The sequence below is a fragment of the Salmo salar genome, chromosome ssa20 (assembly GCF_905237065.1).
Source record: "Salmo salar chromosome ssa20, Ssal_v3.1, whole genome shotgun sequence".
Classification (NCBI taxonomy): Eukaryota; Metazoa; Chordata; class Actinopteri; order Salmoniformes; family Salmonidae; genus Salmo; species Salmo salar.
Window position 1 is genome coordinate 38240262 of NC_059461.1, and position 21907 is coordinate 38262168.

The 21907-nt window shown below is 42.2% G+C and overlaps 1 protein-coding gene across 4 annotated transcripts in view; it reads right to left on the bottom strand.

The window, feature by feature from the left end:
* Positions 1–9162: 9162 nt before the first annotated feature.
* Positions 9163–21907, bottom strand: part of LOC106580556 (dedicator of cytokinesis protein 8) — a 120705-nt gene continuing 107960 nt past the window's right edge. For all 4 annotated transcript variants that reach the window (XM_045703289.1, XM_045703288.1, XM_045703287.1 and 1 more), the window contains 12 exons: positions 17135–17293; positions 16901–17001; positions 16086–16278; positions 15630–15773; positions 15395–15526; positions 15033–15167; positions 14740–14826; positions 14260–14496; positions 13935–14078; positions 12404–12510; positions 10331–10498; positions 9163–9942 (listed from right to left, as the gene is read on the bottom strand). In XM_045703289.1, the coding sequence (XP_045559245.1) occupies positions 9891–9942; positions 10331–10498; positions 12404–12510; positions 13935–14078; positions 14260–14496; positions 14740–14826; positions 15033–15167; positions 15395–15526; positions 15630–15773; positions 16086–16278; positions 16901–17001; positions 17135–17293 (1659 nt within the window). In that variant the 3' untranslated portion in view covers positions 9163–9890. The remainder of the gene's footprint in view (positions 9943–10330; positions 10499–12403; positions 12511–13934; positions 14079–14259; positions 14497–14739; positions 14827–15032; positions 15168–15394; positions 15527–15629; positions 15774–16085; positions 16279–16900; positions 17002–17134; positions 17294–21907) is intronic.

The following is a 21907-nucleotide window of genomic DNA, read 5'->3' on the forward strand; positions in this document are numbered from 1 at the left end:
GACTGCAAGCCAGGCCTAATCGCCCAACATCGGTGCCCAATCTCACTAATGCTCTTGTGGCTGAATGGAAGCAAGTCCCCACAGCAATGTTCCAACATCTAGTGGAAAGCATTCCCTTAAGAGTGGAGGCTGTTATAGCAGCAGAGGGGCACCAACTCCATATTAATGCCCCAGATTTTGGAATGAGATGTTTGACGAGCAGTTGTCCCAGCCCAATCTCCAGGGCCAGGGTCAGGCTCCAGTCCCATCTCCACGGCCAGGCTCTAGGAAGATCCCCACAGTAGCAAAGATGACCTGTGTGTGGAGGTGTATGTCCAGGTCCAGGATGTGGTCGGTGTTGGCTCTGAGGGGTATCCATGGCTCATAGGTGTGAGGACAGACGCTGGGAGAAGAGAAGCGAGTGAAGATTTAATGGATAAACGGACATGAAACAAAACACGGACAGCGTCTGGACAAGGGAAACATAACGACATGAATGCAGACACGGGGAAGAAACTGAGGAAGTGACAGATATAGTGGAGGCAATCAATAAGGTAGTAGAGTCCAGGTGAGTCCCATGAAGCGCTGATGCGCGTAACGATGGTGACAGGTGTGCGTAATGATGGGCCGCCTGGCGCCATTGAGCGCCAGAGGGGGAGCCGGAGCAGGCGTGACAATAGGTCAGAGTTAATCTAGTCAATTTTAGAGAGGAAAACACAATGTCAATCAATCAATCAACTGACAGATCATTCAATCAATTGACAGATTAACCAATCAATCAATGAATATGTATACAGTACAACTCTACCCTTTCAGCCCGGTAAGGTTGTCCACATGGGCCTGACAAACATTCAATGTATCTTTTATCTAGAATACCACCAAGACACATCCAGCCGCTTTCTTCATCTGGAAATCTTGGATAATGATGCCTCACAAGTTGATTTAATGCACTGTCATTCTTCCAGCAAATTACTTAGCAAAATGCCTGTTTTGTATTCCTTTTGTTGCATAAGCCCACTGAAACCATTAGATCTCCAAATCAAAGTGCTTTCCATTCCTAGGATAGAATGATATGACCCAAAGCAATGCATCAATCTTCAACACACAGTTTATTTAATTGACTGACTGGAAATTGTAAAAACAACTAAATGAAATGGCCAATTCTGCCAACATTTTAAAATCCTTTTTGAGTCTTAAGCAACTCAAAACCTAAGTCAAATTCCATTACTTTTTAGATACTATCATTTTATCTGGCGTCGCAAGAACATTCACTACTGTATACTGATATGAACTATGTATCTTCTTTATTAATGTTAAATTAATATCAGAAATTATTGTTGTTATTTGGGGATATTTCTTGTGTGAAAAAAACCCTGCACAGATCTAGTCCTGGCTTGAAGTGTGTGTGCTGCAGTGGCGAACTGTAAAAGAGAAAACTCTGTCAAGCTCACATTGTTGACATTGACAAATTCCTACTGGCTGCACAAACAGGAAAACAAGTTTCATAATCACATCTCACAAGTTTTTATCAAGAGCTGGCTGACCAAGCTCCAACAAGCAAACTGTTTCTGTACAGTAAACTGAAGGTCCCCTATAAAAGCCAGCCAGCCAGACACTTTGCCGTTACAACCCCTAGCTACCATTTACATTATGGAGGCTTGGCAGGCCAAAGCTGCAATTACACTTTACAGTGTGAATTCCTCACACATCTCTCCAAAAGTAAATAGTGGAATAAAATCACACTGACACACAGAGACAGAGCTGGTAAGCACCATCCTCGGTGCAAATGTATGGCCCGGGTGCCTGATCATGATATGACGCTTTAGGTTAGTTTGGCAATGTGAGCTTTGCATTTTTTATTGTGAATTGTGGTTTGAATGGATATAGGCCTACAATGGAAAGACTAGATAAGATACGAATAATCATGTTTAAAAATTTTCCCAGTCAAAACAGTTCGCTCATATATTATTTGTTTTTTGTTTATTTTTGGTGTTCTATGCTCCACACTGCCCATTCCCACCTGGACAAAAGGAACACCTATGTGAGAATGCAGTTCATTGACTACAGCTCAGCGTTCAACACCATGGTGCCCACAAAGCTCATCACCATGGGACTAAACACCTCCCTCTGCAACTGGATCCTGGACTTCCTGATGGTCTGCCCACAGGTGGTAAGAGTAGGCAACAACACATCTGCCATGCTGATCCTCAACACCGGGGCCCCTCAGGGGTGTATGCTTAGTCCCCTCCTGTACTCCCTGTTCACCTCTGACTGCATGGCCAAGCATGACTCCAACACCATCATTAAGTTTGCTGATGACACAACAGTGGTAGGCCTGATCACCGACAACGATGAGACAGCCTATAGGGAGGCGGTCAGATACCTGGCAGTGTGGTGCCAGGACAACAACATCTCCCTCAATGTGAGTAAGACAAAGAAGATGATCGTGGACTACAGGAAAAGGAGGCCCCCGTTAACATCGGCTGTAGTGGAGCGGGTCGAGTGTTTCAAGTTCCTTGGTGTACACATCACTAATAAATAATAATGTTCCAAACACACCAAGACAGTCGTGAAGAGGGCACGACAACCCCTTTTCCCCCTCAGGAGACTGAAAAGATTGGGCATGGGTCCCCAGATCCTCAAAAATGTCAACAGCTGCACCATCAAGAGCATCCTGACCGGTTGCATCACCGCCTTGTATGGCAACTGCTCGGCCTCTGAACATTACACGCTACAGAGGGTAGTGCGTACAGCCCAGTACATCACTGGGGCCAAGCTTCCTGCCATCCAAGACCTATATACTAGGCGGTGTCAGAGGAAGGCCCCAAAAATTGTCATAGACTGCAGTCACCCAAGTCATAGACTGTTCTCTTTGCTACCACACGGCAAGCGGTACCAGAGTGCCAAGTCTAGGTCCAAAAGGCTCCTCAACAGCTTCAACCTCCAAGCTATACGAATGCTAAACAATTAATCAAATTGCCACCCGGACTATTTACATTGACTGCTGCTACTCGCTGTTTATTATCTATACAGTCACTTCACTCCTATCTACTGTACATGTATAAATTACCTCAACTATCCTGAATACTTATGTGAATGTAATATCAGTTTTGAATTTTTTTTAAATTGGCAGAAATGTAAAAAAATAAAATGTTTTTGCTTTGTTATTACAGGATGTTGTGTGTAGATTGATGTAAAAAAGTAATACTTTATAGAATAAGGTTGTAACGTAACAAAATGTGGAAAAAGTCTGAATACTTTCCGATGGCACTGTATATAAAGCAGCTCGAGCACAATAAGATGAGGTTGCTTATCTGAGTGTAGTGGTCAGCAGAGGGATACTGCGAATCTAGCGAGATCTACAGTATATTTAATGTATTCTAAAGCTACAGTAGTTAGCTTCACATTCCAATTCAATCGTCATCCATGTAACTGGAGGTGGATAGTGAGCCAACATTTGCCACTAATGATGAAAGTATATATTTTGCAACATGAGTCCTCTAGGCCTATGCTACTGTAGGTCTAATGATAACGTGATAAGTGGAGGAACAATGACCACAGGGAAGATGTAATATTTTAAGTTGAATTGCTTCAAGTGCATGACATTGATATGTGTGCATGATATTGATGTGTGTGCATGACAATGAACTAAAATCCCACATTTTCAATAAAGCACTGATAACCAGAAGAAAAACAACAAAAGGAAAAACAAGGGTTCCAGTGATTATTGGTAGACCACTGTTGCCTGTCCTTATCTCACTGTCACTTAGGCTGCGTTTACACAGGCAGCTCAATTCTGATCTTTTCTTTTCACTAATAGGTCAGAATACCAATCAGATTAGCTCTGAAAAAGATCTGATGTGATTGGTCAAAAGACCAATTAGTGGAAAAAATATCAGAATTGGGCTGCCTGTGTAAATGTAGCCTTAATGTACTACTATGCAGCTTCATTGTAACAGAACACAATAGAATGTGAATGAATGCCCATAAGTATTTAGAATCAGATTATTGAGTTTTCCCAGTAGTATTACAAAGGATTTCTTTATTGGAATGCACGAGGTTCTACAACATGACGACAACAAACAGACAAAACTAAGAGCCTGGGCAAATACTTGAAAACCTATCTTGTTCATACAGTAAACAGATTGTACGTTGGCATCCTAATACATGGTTTTTTCATACGTATTTTAACTGTATTGATATGTGCCTTGGCTTTGTCACATTCAGTCATAGTAACCACAACTGTTTCAATATTGTTATTGCCAACTAAAGTGATACTGTATATTATCTCAAATATATATTTTCATTATGAAAATTACAAAATAATTTATAATAACTGTAAACATTCATCTATTATTTATCTCTGTGTAAATACAAATATGCCACTTGGGTTTGGTTGGTGGCCTTAGTTAAGTTATACAGTACCTTTAGAAAGTATTCTCACCCTTTGACTTTTTCCATACACCATAATGTCAAAATGGAATTACGTTTTAGGACATTTTTACAAATTAATTAAAATGAAAAGCTGAAATGTCTTTAGTATTCAACCCCTTTGTTATGGCAAGCCTATATGAATTCCTAATAAGTTGCATGGACTAATAGGGTTTAACATGATTTTTTAATGACTACCTCATTGCTGTACCCCACACATTCAATTATCTGTAAAGGTCGCTCAGTCGAACAGCGAATTTCAAACACAGATTCAACCATAAGACCAGGGAGATTTTACAATGCTTTGCAAACAAGGGTACCTATTGATAGATGGGTAAAAAAATGAAAAAATAAAGATAGGATATCCCTTTGAGCATGGTGAAGTTATTAATTACACTATCAATGGTGTATCAATACACCCAGTCACTACAAAGATACAGGCGTCCTTCCTAACTCAGTTGCAAGAGGGAAAAAATCCGTTCAGAGATTCCACCATGAGGCCAATGGTGATTTTAAAACAGTTAGAGTTTAATGGCTGTGATAGGAGACAACTGAGGATGGATCAACAACATTTTAGTTACTCCACAATACTAACCTAATTGACAGAGTAAAAAGAATGAAGCCTGTACAGAATAAACATATTCCAAAACAAGGTGTTATGTTTGGGGCAAATCCAATACAACACTTTACGGAGTACCACTCTCCATTTTTTCAAGTATAGTGGTGGCTGTATCATGTTGTGGGTATGCTTGTAATCGTTAAGGACTAAGGAGTTTTCAGGATAAAAAATAAACGTAATGGAGTCCAGCACAGGCAAAATCCTAGAAAACCTGGTTCAGTCTGCTTTCCACCAGACACTGGAAGATGAATTCACCTTTCAGCAGGACAGTAACCTAAAACACAAGGCCTAATCTACACTTGAGTTGCTTACCAAGAAGACAGTGCATGTTCCTGATTGGCTGAGTTCCAGTGACTTAAATCTACTTGCCTTAAATGGTTGTCTACCAATGATCAACAACTAATTTGACAGAGCTTGAAGAATTTTGAAAAGAATAATGGGCAAATGTTGCACAATCCAGTTGTGTAAAGCTTGTAGAGACTTACCCAGAAAGACACAGCTGTAATCACTGCCAAAGGTGCTTCTGCAAAGTATTGACTCAGGGGTGTGAATACTTATGTAAGTAGATAAAGGGCTTCATTGCCAAAATCCCGAAGTATCCCTTTAAGGTCCTTGAAGGCCCAGGGAAGTGTTCTGTAAAATTCTGTATTTAATTTTCAATAAATTGGCAAAAATGTCTAAAAACATGTTTTCACTTTGTCATTATAGGGTAGGTATTGTGTGTAGATGGGTGAGATTTTTTATTTATTTAATCCATTTTGAATTCAGGCTGTAACAACAAAATGTGGAATAAGTTAAAGGGTATGACTACATTCTGAAGGCACTGTATGTACCATGACTAATTTGTGAACTCATAATAAATTAATCTCTGTGAGTATCTACACAGCCAATTATGTCTAACAAACATTTATAACAAATATAGCATCACGAGTTAACTGAACAGTGTGAGAGTTTGTAGGGTTGTACACATACGAGTGCAAGTCCAGATTCCCTTTCGCAGAGAACAGAGTAAATTATCATCAGTCATTGATCATGAGTTGGAGAACAGAGTGATTTATCATCAGTCATTGATCATGAGTTGGAGAACAGAGTGATTTATCATCAGTCATGAGCCAGAACAAAGTGATTTATCAGGACAATGACAAAAAGTAAACACACACACACACACACACACACACAGTCTTGAACAGCTAACCATGTGGGGACACACAATTCTGTCATAATAAATCATACTTTCCCTAAGCCCTAAACCTAACCCGTACTCTTGCCCTAACCCTAACCCAAAAACTTAACCTTAACCCCTAACCCTAGCTCCTAGTTCTAACATTAATTCTAACCTTAACCCTAAACCCCCTAGAAATAGCATTTGACCTTGTGGGGACTAATAAAATGTCCCCAGTTGGTCAAATTTTTGTTTGTTTACTATTCTTGCGGGGATTTCTGGTCCCCACAAGAATAACTAAACACGTCCACACACACACACACTTCCCTGGGCCTGCAAGGACCTTAAAGGGATACTTTGTGATTTTGGCAATGAAGCCCTTTATCTACTTCCTCAGAGTCAGATAAACTCATGGATACCACCATTTTTATGTCTTTGCATCCAGTATGAAGGAAGCTGGAAGTAGTTTTGCGAGCAAATTCTAACTAACTAACTAGTATCTGGGTCAATGACGAGACATTTACATTTGATGTCCAAAGGCCATTAATTTAACATAAAAATATATATATAATATTAAATCACACAACTCTTACCCTTCTTTTGACCCAGAAATATTTGTGTTGCAAACTATTAAATTAAGAGAGTTAATGAGCTCTAAAGTGACAAAATATCCTTCAGTGTAACTGTCCGGGTTAACATTTGAATGACAAAAGTGTTTTTTAAACGTATAAATTCATCCTAAAAATATAAATGAACACCCATGGCATAATTGTGTTAGTGTTTGAAACAATATATAGAATAATGGGCGACATACTGTATCTAAAAAATATTTAACTTCAATAACTTTTGTCCGGACTTTTGCGCTTCATCAATGTCATTCAGTTTAACAAATGTAAAAGTTGCTAGGGAGGAAAGACTACCAGAAGTAAACAAATTGACAACAGAATTTCAGCATGCTTACAGGGAAGGACACTCAACAAGCACAGCACTTACACAAATGACTGATGATTGGCTGAGAGAAATTGATGATAAAATGATTGTGTGCGCTGTCTTGTTGGACTTCAGTGCAGCTTTTGACATTATTGATAGTCTGCTGCTGGAAAAACGTACGTGTTATGGCTTTACACCCCCTGCTATAATGTGGATAAAGAGTTACTTGTCTAACAGAACACATAGGGTGTTCTTTAATGGAAGCCTGTCAAATATAATCCAGTTAGAATCAGGAATTCCACAGGGTAGCTGTTTAGGCCCCTTCCTTTTTTCAATTTTCACTAGCGACATGCCACTGACTTTGAGTAAAGCGTGTGTCTATGTATGCGTGTCAGAGTGTCTATGTATGCGGATGACTCAACACTATACACGTTAGCTACTACAGCCACTGAAATGACTGCAACACTCAACAAAGAGCTGCAGTTAGTTTCAGAGTGGGTGGCAAGGAAGAAGTTAGATATTTATAAAATATTTATAGCATTGTATTTGGAACAAAACACTCACTAAACCCTAAACCTCAGTTAAATCTTGTAATAAATAATGTGGAAATTGAGCAAGTTGAGATGACAAAACTGCTTGGAGTAACCCTAGATTGTAAACTGTCATGGTCTAAACATATTGATGCAGTAGTAGCTAAGATGGGGAGAAGTCTGTCTATAATAAAGTGATGCTCTGCCTTCTTAAGAACACAATCAACAAGGCAGGTCCTACAGGCCCTAGTTTTGTCGCACCTTGACTACTGTTCAGTCGTGTGGTCAGGTGCCGCAGAAAAGGACAAAAAAGAACAGGGCAGCACAGCTGATCCTTGGATGTACACAGAGAGCTAATATTAATAATATGCATGTCAATCTCTCCTGGCTGAAAGTGGAGGAGAGATTTACTTCATCACTACTTTTATTTATGAGAGGTATTGACATGTTGAATGCACCGAGCTGTCTGTCTAAACTACTGGCACACAGCCCGGACACCCATGCATACCCCACAAGAGGTCTCTTCACAGTCCCCAAGTCCAGAACAGACTATGGGAGGCACACAGTACTACATAGAGCCATGACTACATGGAACTCTATTCCGCATCAAGTAACTGACGCAAGCAGTAAAATTATATATAAAAAACAGATAGAAAAACACCTTATGGAACAGAGGGGACTGTGAAACAACACAAACATTGGCACAAACATTGGCACACACGATAACATACGCACTATACATACACATGGATTTAGTACTGTAGATATGTGGTAGTAGTGGAGTAGGGGCCTGAGGGCACACAGTGTGTTGTGAAATCTGTGAATGTATTGTAATGTTTTTAAAATTGTATAAACTGCCTTAATTCTGTAGCTATTTTGTGTAGGTATCTTGAAATTGCATTTGTGTACCTGCATTGAATATACATTTACCAGTTAGAGTGTAACAATGCATAATTACAACATTAACCATCATGTAATAATCGTGCAATAACTTAATGCAACGTAAAGTGTTGCCGCAGCCTCAAATTATAGTAAAATGATTATTATTAACATTAGCAATGAAATAGTAAAACATGTTTGAGAGAGAAAGGGAGAGGGAGTTGATTTAACTTATAAACTTTGATTAAGTGTTGTCATAGTATAGCCTACTATTAACAACATTTAATGGATGCGAATCCTATTCTGTGCCAGTGTCATTCAGGGAAACAAAATATTTTCATAGAGTATAACACCAGTATTTTATATTAAAATACAATAACTTTGTTTTGTTGACTCAGAGACAAAAACAAATCTCAAAGCATGAATGAAAGATATTTTCATAGATTTTTGCATTTCTTTCAGTGTAAGGCAGGAAGTTTTTGTAAAAAACCTGCAACAAATTTTGAGTTGTACCCATGGCACATCAAATATGTGGTATTCAAAATAAAATGTCATTTTTTCGGGGTAGTTCTATTTCTGCCAGTCTAAGCATGGATATTTAACCTTGTGATTATGAAAAATGGACCAAAAAATGTAGCAAATAAAAAACACTTTACTAGGGTACATTCATATGAATCACAATAAAAATGAATTATTGGCTTTATTCTTGAATATAACTAATATGGGCATAGGTGACACTCCAATTAACATAAAAAAGCCTTTTAGGGAATTGTAATTGCTGTTTTATTTTTTTGCTACTTTGAAAACCTTATACGTCTTTGACCTATCTACTAGCATGCCAACAGTTACCAAAGACTTCCAGTCATTGCGCTAACGCTAGTTGGCAATTGAACTAACGCTAGTTAGCAACTTCCTTCAAGCTGCACACAGAGGCATAAAAATGGTATCCACAAGTTCATCTGACTCTGGGGAAGTAGATAAAGGGCTTCATTGCCAACATCCTGAAGTATCCCTTTAACGTGGGACTTGTACTCGTCTTTCTCAAACCCACAGTTGTTTGCAGCATCGTTAGGACGAGCAGTAATCATAGAACTCAAGAGAACTAGCAATGCTGTGTTATTGATTCAGATATTATTGTAAGTCCCCCGTGTAATCATGTGTACAGTACTGCTCTTCCATGGTGAATGAGGACTGCTAGCGCCCTTCTGCTCTCCCTCTTCTCTACTGCTCTTCCATGGTGAATGAGGACTGCTAGCTCCATTCTGTTCTCCCTCTTCTCTTTGCCACCTTTTCTACTTTTACAGCATCCTTTCTTCTCTGGCCTCTGGAGCATTCCCTCAGATAAGTCTGTCTGGCCGTCTCAGGAGTTTTCCTCCAGTGCTCTGCGGAAACTGAGCCGTTTGACGGAATCCCTTTGGATGGGACAGCAGAGAAGGTGAGGAGGAGGTGGAGAGAGGAGGAGAGGAAACTATTCAATTAGATTTGCATGGGGGCATAGGCAACATGAAAATACAACACAGCAGCTGTCAGATTCTTTCAGATGACATAAGCAAGCAGGACTGTTAATAGGATTAACATTAAACTAAAATGAACATTCTTATTAAACATATTCAGGTATCAGTGGTGTTCCAAATGGAACTATTTTCCGTATATACAGTAGTGCACTACCTTGGACCAGGGCCATAGTGGTATAGGGAATGGGGTGCCATTTGGGACGTAACCTAAACCTCCTCCGTTTCCAAACATTTCCCCTCACATTTGGGCCCGAATGGACTCAGCCCTACATTGATGATCCGTCACCTGTTCTCCAGGCGTGGCTTGATGGGTTTGTAGAGCTCGGGTATCTTCCTCTCCAGCATGGGCCGCAGGTTCTCTCTCAGACGGTTGTAGTTCTTCTTCAACTCCTGCTGGTACTCCTTCTGATCCAACGTGATCAGGTGTTTGTTCTTCTCCACAGCCTCGCCACACCTACAGAGGAACAAGGGGGGGAAAAACATAGGATGTGTCCCAAATGGAACCCTATTCCCTATATACAGTAGACCAGGGTCCATAAAGTAGTGCACTATATACACTGTAGGGAATATGGTACCATTTGGGATATAACCATACGGTGGGCTGTGTCTCAAGTCTTCAATGACTTCCTCTCCTCACCTTCATCACTCAACACTGACCTGATATTACTTTTCAATCACCTTCATGAGGATGTTCATGCATCCATTTCATTTCCTTCTTTTCTTTTCTTTTCTTTTCATGGATTTCAGTTCATTTCCTGAATGAACTATGTGACCGACATGGATTTGTCCCCAAATCAGTTCACATTGGCATTTAATAATTGTTTCACCTTATTAAACAACCTGTGTCTCCACCTGTATTAGATGTTCACTCTTTCTCTGAGCCTTGCTTCCTTTTTTAGTACAAGATTGCTCAAGGAAGGAAAGTGTCTCTTGTAGTACTGTGCTGAGAGTGGCAGGGAGTATAGTGATCCGTGCCCAAACACAGTACCCTGGGGTTGAACCTCATTTCAGAGGACAGGTACGGTACAGGGTCTGGTCTGCCTGCAGTCACAATTACAACATGCATAATGGATGACAGACAAATGAGGCAGAAGAAAATGGAAAGACAAGGATGCTTAAAAAACACATGGTTGCACTTATCGCTCCCCTTTTAATGCAAGTAATATGACAAATGTAATCTAACAGAATACAGTAAATGCATAGGGACTGCTGGAAAAAAGGGGTCTGGGGAAAAAATAGCATTTCACTTCCCCCCAAAAAAACCTCCAATCAGTTGATGTGTTGCTACTAGCTAGCCATCGTCCTTCCAGCCCAAATAGCAGCTTGAGAAGTGGATTCTTGGAATATAACGAGCTCGCGCAAACTTGCATGGATTATGGAAGAAAATAAACGTTTCTGAAATGACGATAAATATTTGCTGGCCTGCTTGCAGCAATCAACGTAGCTGGAATGAGACATGAGGGTTCCCAAATGAAAGCCACCTTTTCGGAGGCAAACGATACGAGACACACATACACACTTGCACAGAGACACAAAGACACACTCCCTGGACCAAATCACCATAGTCCCTGCCTCATCCGTTTAGACGGTTGGTTTAAATTATGTTTAAAATATTCAAACTAAAATGAAAGTCCCCAGGGAACAATAAAGCTTTTCTGTTCCACGCAGCTGAGTGATATTAAAGGGGAAACAAGTTAATACGCCTGTCCTGTTGTTGTATTAAATCACGTCTAGCTTCCTTCAGTATCACCTAGGAATGTATTCCAGTAATAACACATTACCAAGACAGATGGTGTGGGTAGATACATAGCTGGTTTTACTGTCATTTGCTTGCTTTTCCATGTCCACCATTTTTATTATTATAATTTTTATTTATTTAATGAATCTTTATTTAACTCGGGAAAATCAGTTAAGAACAAATTCTTTTTTACAATCACGGCCTACACCGACAACGCTGGGCCAATTGTGGCTGGTTGTGATACAGCCTGGATTCGAACCAGGCTGTCTATAGTGACACCTCTAGCACTGAGATGCAGTGCCTTAGACCACTGCGCCACTCGGGAGCCCAATAGTACCATGCAACAGTACTAATATATATGGTGTCCATACTTCAAGCCACCACTAAAACAATTTCAAACCATTAATGCCAGAAATATATATTCCACCACAAAATGTACTATTGCCGGCATTGAAAATCATTGGACACTTTGGGGAAAAGATAGAGAATTGAACTGCACCCAAAGCAAGTGTCAGAGCGAGATCAAAAGTGAGAGCACAAAGTGTAAGTTTAATGTGTTTCTCATCACTGGCTGGTAGGCGTGCCATGCAGTGGCACGGTGGTGTTGGGTTTGGCTCTCACCTCATGATGAACTCTTTGAAACACAGGCGCAGTTTGTTGTGGTGACGGAAGAGCTTGGGGTCTGCTGGGATCTCATTCAGAAAGACCTGGGCCACCTCCAATGGTCCCTACACACACACATGCACCCCACACACACACACACACACGCACACGGAGGGAGAGCGTGAAGGATGGAAGGAAAGGAGGAAGATGGTATAAGAAAGGAAGAAAGAGTGTGAGCATGTGAATGATGAATGCCTCACTTTCATTAGAGGAAACTTCATTAGAGGAAAGGACTTCCTAACTGAATACTCAGTAATGACTTTCATTAGAGGAAAGGACTTCCTAACTGAATACTCAGTAATGACTTTCATTAGAGGAAAGGACTTCCTAACTGAATACTCAGTAATGACTTTCATTAGAGGAAAGGACTTCCTAACTGAATACTCAGTAATGACTTTCATTAGAGGAAAGGACTTCCTAACTGAATACTCAGTAATGACTTTCATTAGAGGAAAGGACTTCCTAACTGAATACTCAGTAATGACTTTCATTAGAGGAAAGGACTTCCTAACTGAATACTCAGTAATGAATGCGTTCCAAACGGCCCCCTATTCCATAGATAGTGGACTTCTTTTGACCAGAGCCCATTACATAAGGAATATGTTGCCATATGATATGCAGCCAAAGTGTTCAGCCAGGACATAAGGAAGAGATCAGATGAAGGAGACCCTGATTAGCCTGATCGCTGTGTGGCTAATGTCACCACTAACCCTGCCTACAAGCAGCCATTTGGCTCCCATTCATTCCCTCTCTGGGATCGTGTTATCCTAACTTATATTTATCATGAAACCACAGCACGCTCACATGGCCAGGCATTAGAATGCTCATCGGAGTTCATTCGCAAACATATGTGCTAGACTAGGGCCTGGAGAGACGGACGGACAGAGGGGAGCCATCCCTCTCTAGTGATTAGGCCCAGGACTGTGTTTGTTTATGGACAGCATGAACATTAAGGTTGTGTATACAGTCAGCAGGTGAAAGCAGGGGTTGCTGTCAGAATAGACTATACAAAAGAGAGCTGGGGCCTGATGTAACTACATCATTACTTTAGCGTTTAGCCAACGTTTGACGGGAGCTGTAAGCCATCAGATCAAAGGGTTTCAGTGTTTTGCGCAGACATGAAAGAAGAGGTTGTGAATGAAGGTTTTAACAGAATCAGCCGAGGCACTGTACAGACGATGTTATGGTTGAACTGGACTCTTTGATGTATCATGTCTCCCAACTGCTCTTTATCATCAAGTTACTTACTAACTTCCTAGATTGGATGTTTCCTCGAGGTTAGTGATGAGGATTCAGGAGAATACAACTCACACCTACGAGATACACTATGCAATCACTTCAGTTGGCTTTTCACACTTGTTTTGCCTGTTCATTTGATGTGTGGAGTCAATGAGTAACTATCAAATCAGTAATGCTAATGTTAAAAATGCCAGGGGGGGGGGGCAGAAAAATGTATTTATTTGGGGTCAGGACAGGTGGCTGGAGGTACCTGGTTGACGGTGGCTCCCACAGAGCCCTGTAGAAGCATCTGGAGCATCTTAGCATCTGGCTGCTCCCTGTGTGTGGCTACCGCTAACTCCCTGGTCTTCTTCTGCATGTCCTCGATGGCCACCTCAATGGGAGTCAGGTCAAACTTGAGGATGGGAGGATGAGAAGGAAGGAGAGGCAAAGAAAGTGAAAGGTACAAGTTAGATTTGGAAAGATAAAAAAATATATATATGTCTAATTGGCTAAGAGACATTAACGATCAAAAAGCAAAGATGAACCCAATATTGAAAAGCCGTGTCTAAATAGGCTTTGTTCTAACAGCATACCTCCTCTTTCTGGATGACGTTGATGCGTGTCTTGATGTAGGGGAAGGTGTGCATGGTGGTGAGGATGGTCTTCCTCTTGTACTGCTCGTTGAGCTCACCGCGCGGCCGCCCCGCCTTTGTGAAGGGCGTGGTGTACATGAAGCGACGCAAGTTGAAGTTCTTCTCAAAGTTGGTCAGGCGGTCTTTCATCTCATAGTCATCAAAGAAGGGCTCCACGTAGGTGATCTGTATGTAGGCCTGTGGGAGGGAGAGAGAGAGAGGGAGAGAGAGAGTGAAGGGAGGGGAGGAGAATGAGAGAAAAAGCGAGTGAGGGGGATAAAAGTAGAGATGCATCTAGTTGTTTGTGAATGTTCCTCTCAATAATTTGACATATTCACAAACAACTAGTTGCATCTCTACTTTTATGTGAGTCAGAAGGTAGTGAAAAGGGACACAGCAGGAACACAGGATGGTTTGGTGGTGTACTGTCATATAATGTACCTTGTTAGCATCCAGTTTGCTTCTGTCTATGTCTTTGGAGTCTTTGATCATCTCCAGGGCATCGCCAAAACACTGACTGTAGAAGTTCTACAACACAAATAGACGCAGTACTCCTATGAATAGATGCAGTACTCCTATGAATAGATGCAGTACTCCTATGAATAAATGCAGTACTCGTGAATAGATGCAGTATTCATATGAATAGATGCAGTTTTTATATCCATGCAGTAAAAGCATGCACACACGCACACACAGACACACATGCACACAGACAAAAGCTCTCTCTCAGTTACCTCCAGTCTGTGGGATATCTCTGGCAGGTGGGTGATCGCTGGCTCCTTGTAAACAAACTCCTGTTCGTCCAGGTCTCCAAACTTGGCCCCATAAAAACCCACGCGGAAATACGTCCCAAACATCCTCTTATGGCCCTGGGATGATGACAAACACGTGAAAGCGACTCAGCATTGTAACATTTTATACAAAAAATAATAATTAACATCCAACTGAAGGAAATAGGTAAACAGCTTTCCTCCAAACACAGCACATCGACGTCCAATTCTAATCGGAAGCATTTCACTATAATTGTAAGTACTTCATATGTATCGTGATTGTAATCCCTTCATATACAGTAGTCCACGCTGATTTCTGTCTGTACCTTCTGAATGATGTTGTCAAAGGCTCTCTGGAGTTTCTCATGAGTGGAGACCAGCTCCCGGAAATCTCTGTGAGCCTCCAGAACAGGCATAATGATCTTATACACTTCATTCACTGTCTCATACAGACCACCCTGAAAACAAAGCAACAACACACTATTATCACCATTGTTGTGTGTCTTTATGCGAGTGCAGCAGTACCATTGTTTAGGATCCGCTTTTGTTTGTTTGTCTTACGTTGCAGAAGAGTTGTGCAGCCTGCTTCAGTAGGCCCACCAGACCACTGGTGGTGAAGTATTGTCCTGAACAGACACCGTCCTCATCTGGGGACAGGATGTCATCTGATACCGCTGACTCCTCCAGCACGTTGGGAGAGATGTTCTATAGAAGCAACCAACCAATCAGACTCATCCGGCATGTTACAAATGGGAATCAATCAATTAATCAATCAGGTATTACTGACAGCTTTGTTTTTCACAAAAAAACAAAGTCATGAAGTGATTAACCAAGACAGCAACCAAACAATGAAACATTACATTGAGTATACAGCTCCCCTTCATGGCAACAGTCAACAGACCATAATCAATAGTGTGTGTGTGTGTGTGTGTGTGTGTGTGTGTGTGTGTGTGTGTGTGTGTGTGTGTGTGTGTGTGTGTGTGTGTGTGTGTGTGTGTGTACAGTCTAGGTACCCACCTGAAAGGTGACGCTGCCCACAGGTAGGTATTTGTGGTCCTCCAGCATGCTGAGATATTCAGCCACCAGGGCTGCAGCATGGACCAGACACATGGCCGACTCGGTAAAACACTTCCTGTTCTTGTGTTTTTCCGCCATGTTCTGCAACCAGGTCAACCTCAGGTCAGGAGACGTCTGATAACCCTTCGCTATCCTGGAGACAGAAGGAGGGAGAGGTGGAGTGATGCTGAAATCCAAACCAACCCCAGTACTCCAGCTCTTAGTTCCTCCTGTAGATCTGGGACTGTATTCATAAAACTTCTCAGAGAAGAAATGCTGATCTAGGATCAATTTTCCCTTTTAGATTGTAATGAATGGACGGTGGGACCTGATCCTAGGTTAGACGCTTTGTGTATATGGGTCCTGTAATCAGCTATAATAATGTATTCTCCTTGCATCCTGTGAGGCTGGGAGGTCAGTGAGTGAAGTGAGGGAATGGTTTGGGGTGAGGGAAGCATTTGAGGAGGGCTGGGAGTCCGTTTTAGGTAGCATAATGTAAATTCAAAACCTTTTACAGATGCCTGGCTTATGCAGAATGAAAAACAAGAATGTATCTGTAGACATGCAGAATGTAAGCAGATGACACATGCACAGAGAGTCTGCATTCACACCCACACAAACTCTATGGATTTACATACACAAACGCAGATCTCTGTCGCAGACTGCTACCACATGGTTTCCATAGTGAGGAACAAACAGAGAAGAAACCAATCCACAAAGAAATGAATAGGAACCAGGAGAAAAACATACACAGAGCCCTACAGCAGGAGTAGTACCTGTACATGAGGTCCATGAGCATCTCTGGGTCTTCCTGGAACTCTCTCATCTTCACCGTGTCTGACAGGATACTGTTTAAGTTCCTCAGCAGCTCATCCACCTACACGCACACAATAACACTAGGGTTGATACCAACGTGTTGTGTGTGTGTGTGTGTGTGTGTGTGTGTGTGTGTGTGTGTGTGTGTGTGTGTGTGTGTGTGTGTGTGTGTGTGTGTGTGTGTGTGTGTGTACCTGTGAGGGCAGCGGTGTGTTCTGCATCTCTGTGTCCTCCTCTGCATAGGCCAGTATGGTGCGTAGGGACCTGCGGAGGTACTCCTCATGGAAGTCCTCGGACTTCCCCACCAGAGAGGCTAGAGACATAGTCACCTGCATCTTCACCCGGGAGAAGTTCTACACAGCACAGAGAGAGAGAGAGGGAGGGACAGGGGCATGAGTATCTGGGGTTAGGTGGGACCTAGACTACGTCCCAAATAGCACGCCATTACATACATAGCGCAGTACTTTTAAAAATGGCACATAGGGCTCCGTGTTCATCTCTGTAGACAGGGATTTGACAGGGAGGAGGCCTATACTCATAATCAGGGCTTGGAGTGGAGGGACACTAACACAGGCTGGCTGTATTAATAAAAAGCTAACTATAAAAAGCATTTATTAAAGAATGATATGACATTGCTCAGTCGTGTATTGGCTAATAAAGTAGACTTTAGGGTTGTCAATATTCCCATTTAAGTCGGTCTACTTGTCTAGGTCTGTCTCCCTCTGCCTTATTCTCTGAACCTCTCTCTCTGTCCCTTTCTTTGAATCTCCCTTGCTCTCCTTCTCCTTCTCCCTCTGCCTCCTTCTCTGAATCTCTCTCTCGCTGTCTCTTTCTCCGTATCTCTGAATCTCTCTCTGTCTCCTTCACCCTCTGCCTCCTTCTCTGAATCTCTCTCTCGCTGTCTCTTTCTCCGTATCTCTGAATCTCTCTCTGTCTCCTTCACCCTCTGCCTCCTTCTCTGAATCTCTCTCTCGCTGTCTCTTTCTCCGTATCTCTGAATCTCTCTCTGTCTCCTTCACCCTCTGACTCTATCTGAATCTCTGTCTCCCTCTCCCTCTGCCGCTCTCTGAATCTCTCTCTCCCTCTCGGTCTCCTTCTCCCTCTGCCTCTCTGAATCGCTCTCGCTGTCTCTGTCTCCTTTTCACTATGCATCTCTGTCTCTTTCTCCTTATCATGTTCTTTCTCAGTCAGTCCAGTTGTTGCTGAGGGGGGGGGTCACAGAGTTTCCTCCAGGTAATGGAAGGCTTAGCGCTGACATGGTTGTGTGTGTGTGTGTGTGTGTGTGTGTGTGTGTGTGTGTGTGTGTGTGTGTGTGTGTGTGTGTGTGTGTGTGTGTGTGCGTGTGCGTGTATATAACCCCATCCATCTCTGCCATCATCAGCAAAGCGAGAAATTATCTCCCATTAGCTGAGACATAATCACCTATGGATCATCTCTACGGCCCCATTCTGTTAAACCGAGTGTGGCGCCAGGCCTGATACGTTTTGTGTGTGTGTGTGTGTGTGTTCCCTGTGCTGGGGTCACTATCACTGAGTGATGCTGTTATTCCTTCTTGTTTCTTTCCATCCTTCTCTCTGCCTTTCTCTTACCTACAACCAGGTTTCCGTCCAACCTTCTTATGCCGGATAAAAAAAATGTCAAGACAGGCCTGATGGAAACAGTAAATGTGTCGGTAAATGTTCAAAATGTGGACAAAACAAAATACCCTAGACAAGGTGAGTCTTTTTCGGTCTGTAAAATTAATCATGTGTGAAATGGCGGTGGAAACGCTTTGATGTGTAAATCTCTCCCGCACTACCCTCCCTCCCTCTCACCCTACCCCTCCCTCACTCCCGCCCTACCCCTCCCTCTCACCCTACATCTACATCTCGCTACCTCCCACCCCTTCTCTCCCTCCCTATGGGAAACATATTTACATTGGAAAAGCAACTGAAATAAACAAATCAACAAAAGTGAGAAGAAACAAAATACAATTTTACAGTAAACATTGCACTCATAAAGGTTTCATGAGGATAAAGTATGTTATCAGCTAAAAAACATAACAGATACATATGGGTTGTATTTACAATGTTGTTTGTGCTCCACTGGTTGCCCTGTTTTCATGACAACTGGTCACAAATCTTGCTGCTGTGATTTGCACATTGTGGTATTTTATCTAACAGATATGGGAGTAAATCAATGTTTGATTTGTTTTCAAATTCTTTCTAGGTCAGTGTGATCTATGGAAAAAATGTGTGGTCATACCTTTGGCAGGAGGTAAGGAATTGCAGCCCAGTTTTCACCTAATTTTGTGGGCAGTGGGCACATAAACGTTCTTCTCTCGAGAGCCAGGTCTGCCTCTCTCAATAGCAAGGCTATGCTCACTGAGTCTGTACATAGTGAAGGATTATCTTAATTTTGGGTCTGTCACAGTGGTCATGTATTCTACTACTGTGTATTCTCTGTGAATTCTCTGATGGGCCGCCCCCAGGTGGTGAAGGTAGGAAACAACATCTCCACTTCGCTGATCCTCGACAGTGGGGCCCCACAAGGATGCGTGCTCAGCCCCCTCCTGTACTCCCTGTTCACCCATGACTGCGTGGCCATGCACGCCTCCAACTCAATCATCAAGTTTGCAGACGACACAACAGTAGTAATCCTGGTTACCAACAAGGACGAGACAGCCTACAGGGAGGAGGTGAGGGCCCTGGGAGTGTTGTGCATGGGCAATAACCTCTCACTCAACGTCAACAAAACAAAGGAGTTGATCGTGGACTACAGGAAACAGCAGAGGGAGCACCACATATCCACATCGACGGGACTGCAGTGGAGAAGGTGGAAAGCGTGAAGTTCCTCGGCGTACACATCACTGACAAACTGAAATGGTCCACCCACACAGACTGTGGTGAAGAAGGCGCAACAATGCCTCTTCAACCTCAAGAGACTGAAGAAATGTGGCTAAAACCCTCAAACTTTTACAGATGCAAAATTGAGAGCATCCTGTTGGGTTGTATCACCGCCTGGTATGGCAACTGCACCACCTGCAACTGCAGGGCTCTCCAGAGGGAAGTGGGGTTTGCCCAATGCATCACCGGGGACAAGCTACCTGCCCTCCAGGACACCTACAGCACCCGATGTCACAGGAAGGACAAAAAGATTATCAAGGACAACAACCACCCGAGCCACTGCCTGTTCACCCCTCTATCATCCAGAAGGCGAGGTCAGTACAGGTGCATCAAAGCTGGGATCGAGAGATTGAAAAACAGCTTCTATCAAGGCCATCAGACTGTTAAACAGCCATCACTAGCACAGCGGACACTGCACTATATACATACACTTGAAATCACAGGCCATAATGGAACATTAGTCACTTTAATAATGTTTACATATTTTGCATTACTCAGTATATACTGTATTCTATCCTATTCTACTGTATCTTAGTCTATGCCAGTCTGACATTGCTCGTCTATATATTTATATATTCTGAATTCCATTCCTTTACTTTAGATTGTGTGTCTTGTTAGATATCTGTGGAGTCTGTGTTTGTGAACAGAACCCCAAAACCAGCTGGCTGAGGGGACTCTTCTCTCGGTTCATCTCTCTGTAGGTGAGGGCTTTGCGGTGTAATGTGTGGGCATCGCTTCCTTTTAGGTGGTTGTAGAATTTTACAGCTCTTTTTGGGATTTTGATTAGCGGGTCTAGTCCTAAATCTCCTCTGCATGCATTGTTTGGGGTTTGCATCGTACAGGAAGGATATTTTGTCAGAATTCTGCATGCAGAGTCTCAATTGGGTTTTATGAATTATTGGTTGGTGAGTGGACCCCAGACCTCACAACCATAAAGGACAATGGGTTCTATAACTGATTTAAGTACTTTTAGCTAGATCCTAATTGGGATGTCAAGTTTTATGTTCCTTTTGATGGCATAGAATGTGCATTTGTTGTCCTGGCAACTGGACCCATTTTGGAACACCATTATTTTTGTCTTACTGAGATTTAGCGTCATGGCCCAAATCTGACAGAATCTGTGCAGAAGATCTAGGTGCTGCTGTAGGCCCGCCTTGGATGGGGACAGAAGCAACAGATCATCTGCAAACAGTAGACATTTGACTTCAGAATGTAGTATGGTGAGGCTGGGTGCTGCAGACTGTTCTAGTGCCCTAGCCAATTAATTGATATACAGCTGAAGTCGGAAGTTTACATACACTTAGGTTGGAGTCATTAAAACTCGTTTTTCAACCACTCCACAAATTTCTTGTTAACAAACTATAGTTTTCCAAGTCGGTTAGGACATCTACTTTGTCCATGACACAAGTAATTTTTCCAACAATTGTTTACAGACAGATTATTTTACTTATTATTCACTGTATCACAATTCCAGTAGATCAGAAGTTTACATACACTAAGTTGACTGTGCCTTTAAACAGCTTGCAATATTCCATAAAATGATGTCATGGCTTTAGAAGCTTCTGATAGGCTAATTGACATAATTTGAGTCAATTGGAGGTGTACCTGTGGATGTATTTCAAGGCCTACCTTCAAACTCAGTGTCTCTTTGCTTGACATCATGGGAAAATCAAAAGAAATCAGCCAAGACCTCAGAAAATAAATTGTAGACCTCCACAAGTCTGGTTCATCCTTGGGAGCAATTTCCAAACGCCTGAAGGTACCAGGTTCATCAGGTTCATCTGTACAAACAATAGTACGCAAGTATAAACACCATGGGACGACGCAGCCGTGATACCGCTCAGGAAGGAGACTCGTTCTGTCTCCTAGAGATGAATGTACTTTGGTGCGAAAAGTGTAAATCAATCTCAGAACAACAGCAAAGGACCTTGTGAAGATGCTGGAGAAATCAGGTACAAAAGTATATATATCCACAGTAAAACGAGTCCTATATCGACATTACCTTAAAGGCCGCTCAGCAAGGAAGAAGCTACTGCTCCAAAACCACCATAAAAAAGCCAGACTATGGATTGCAACTGCACA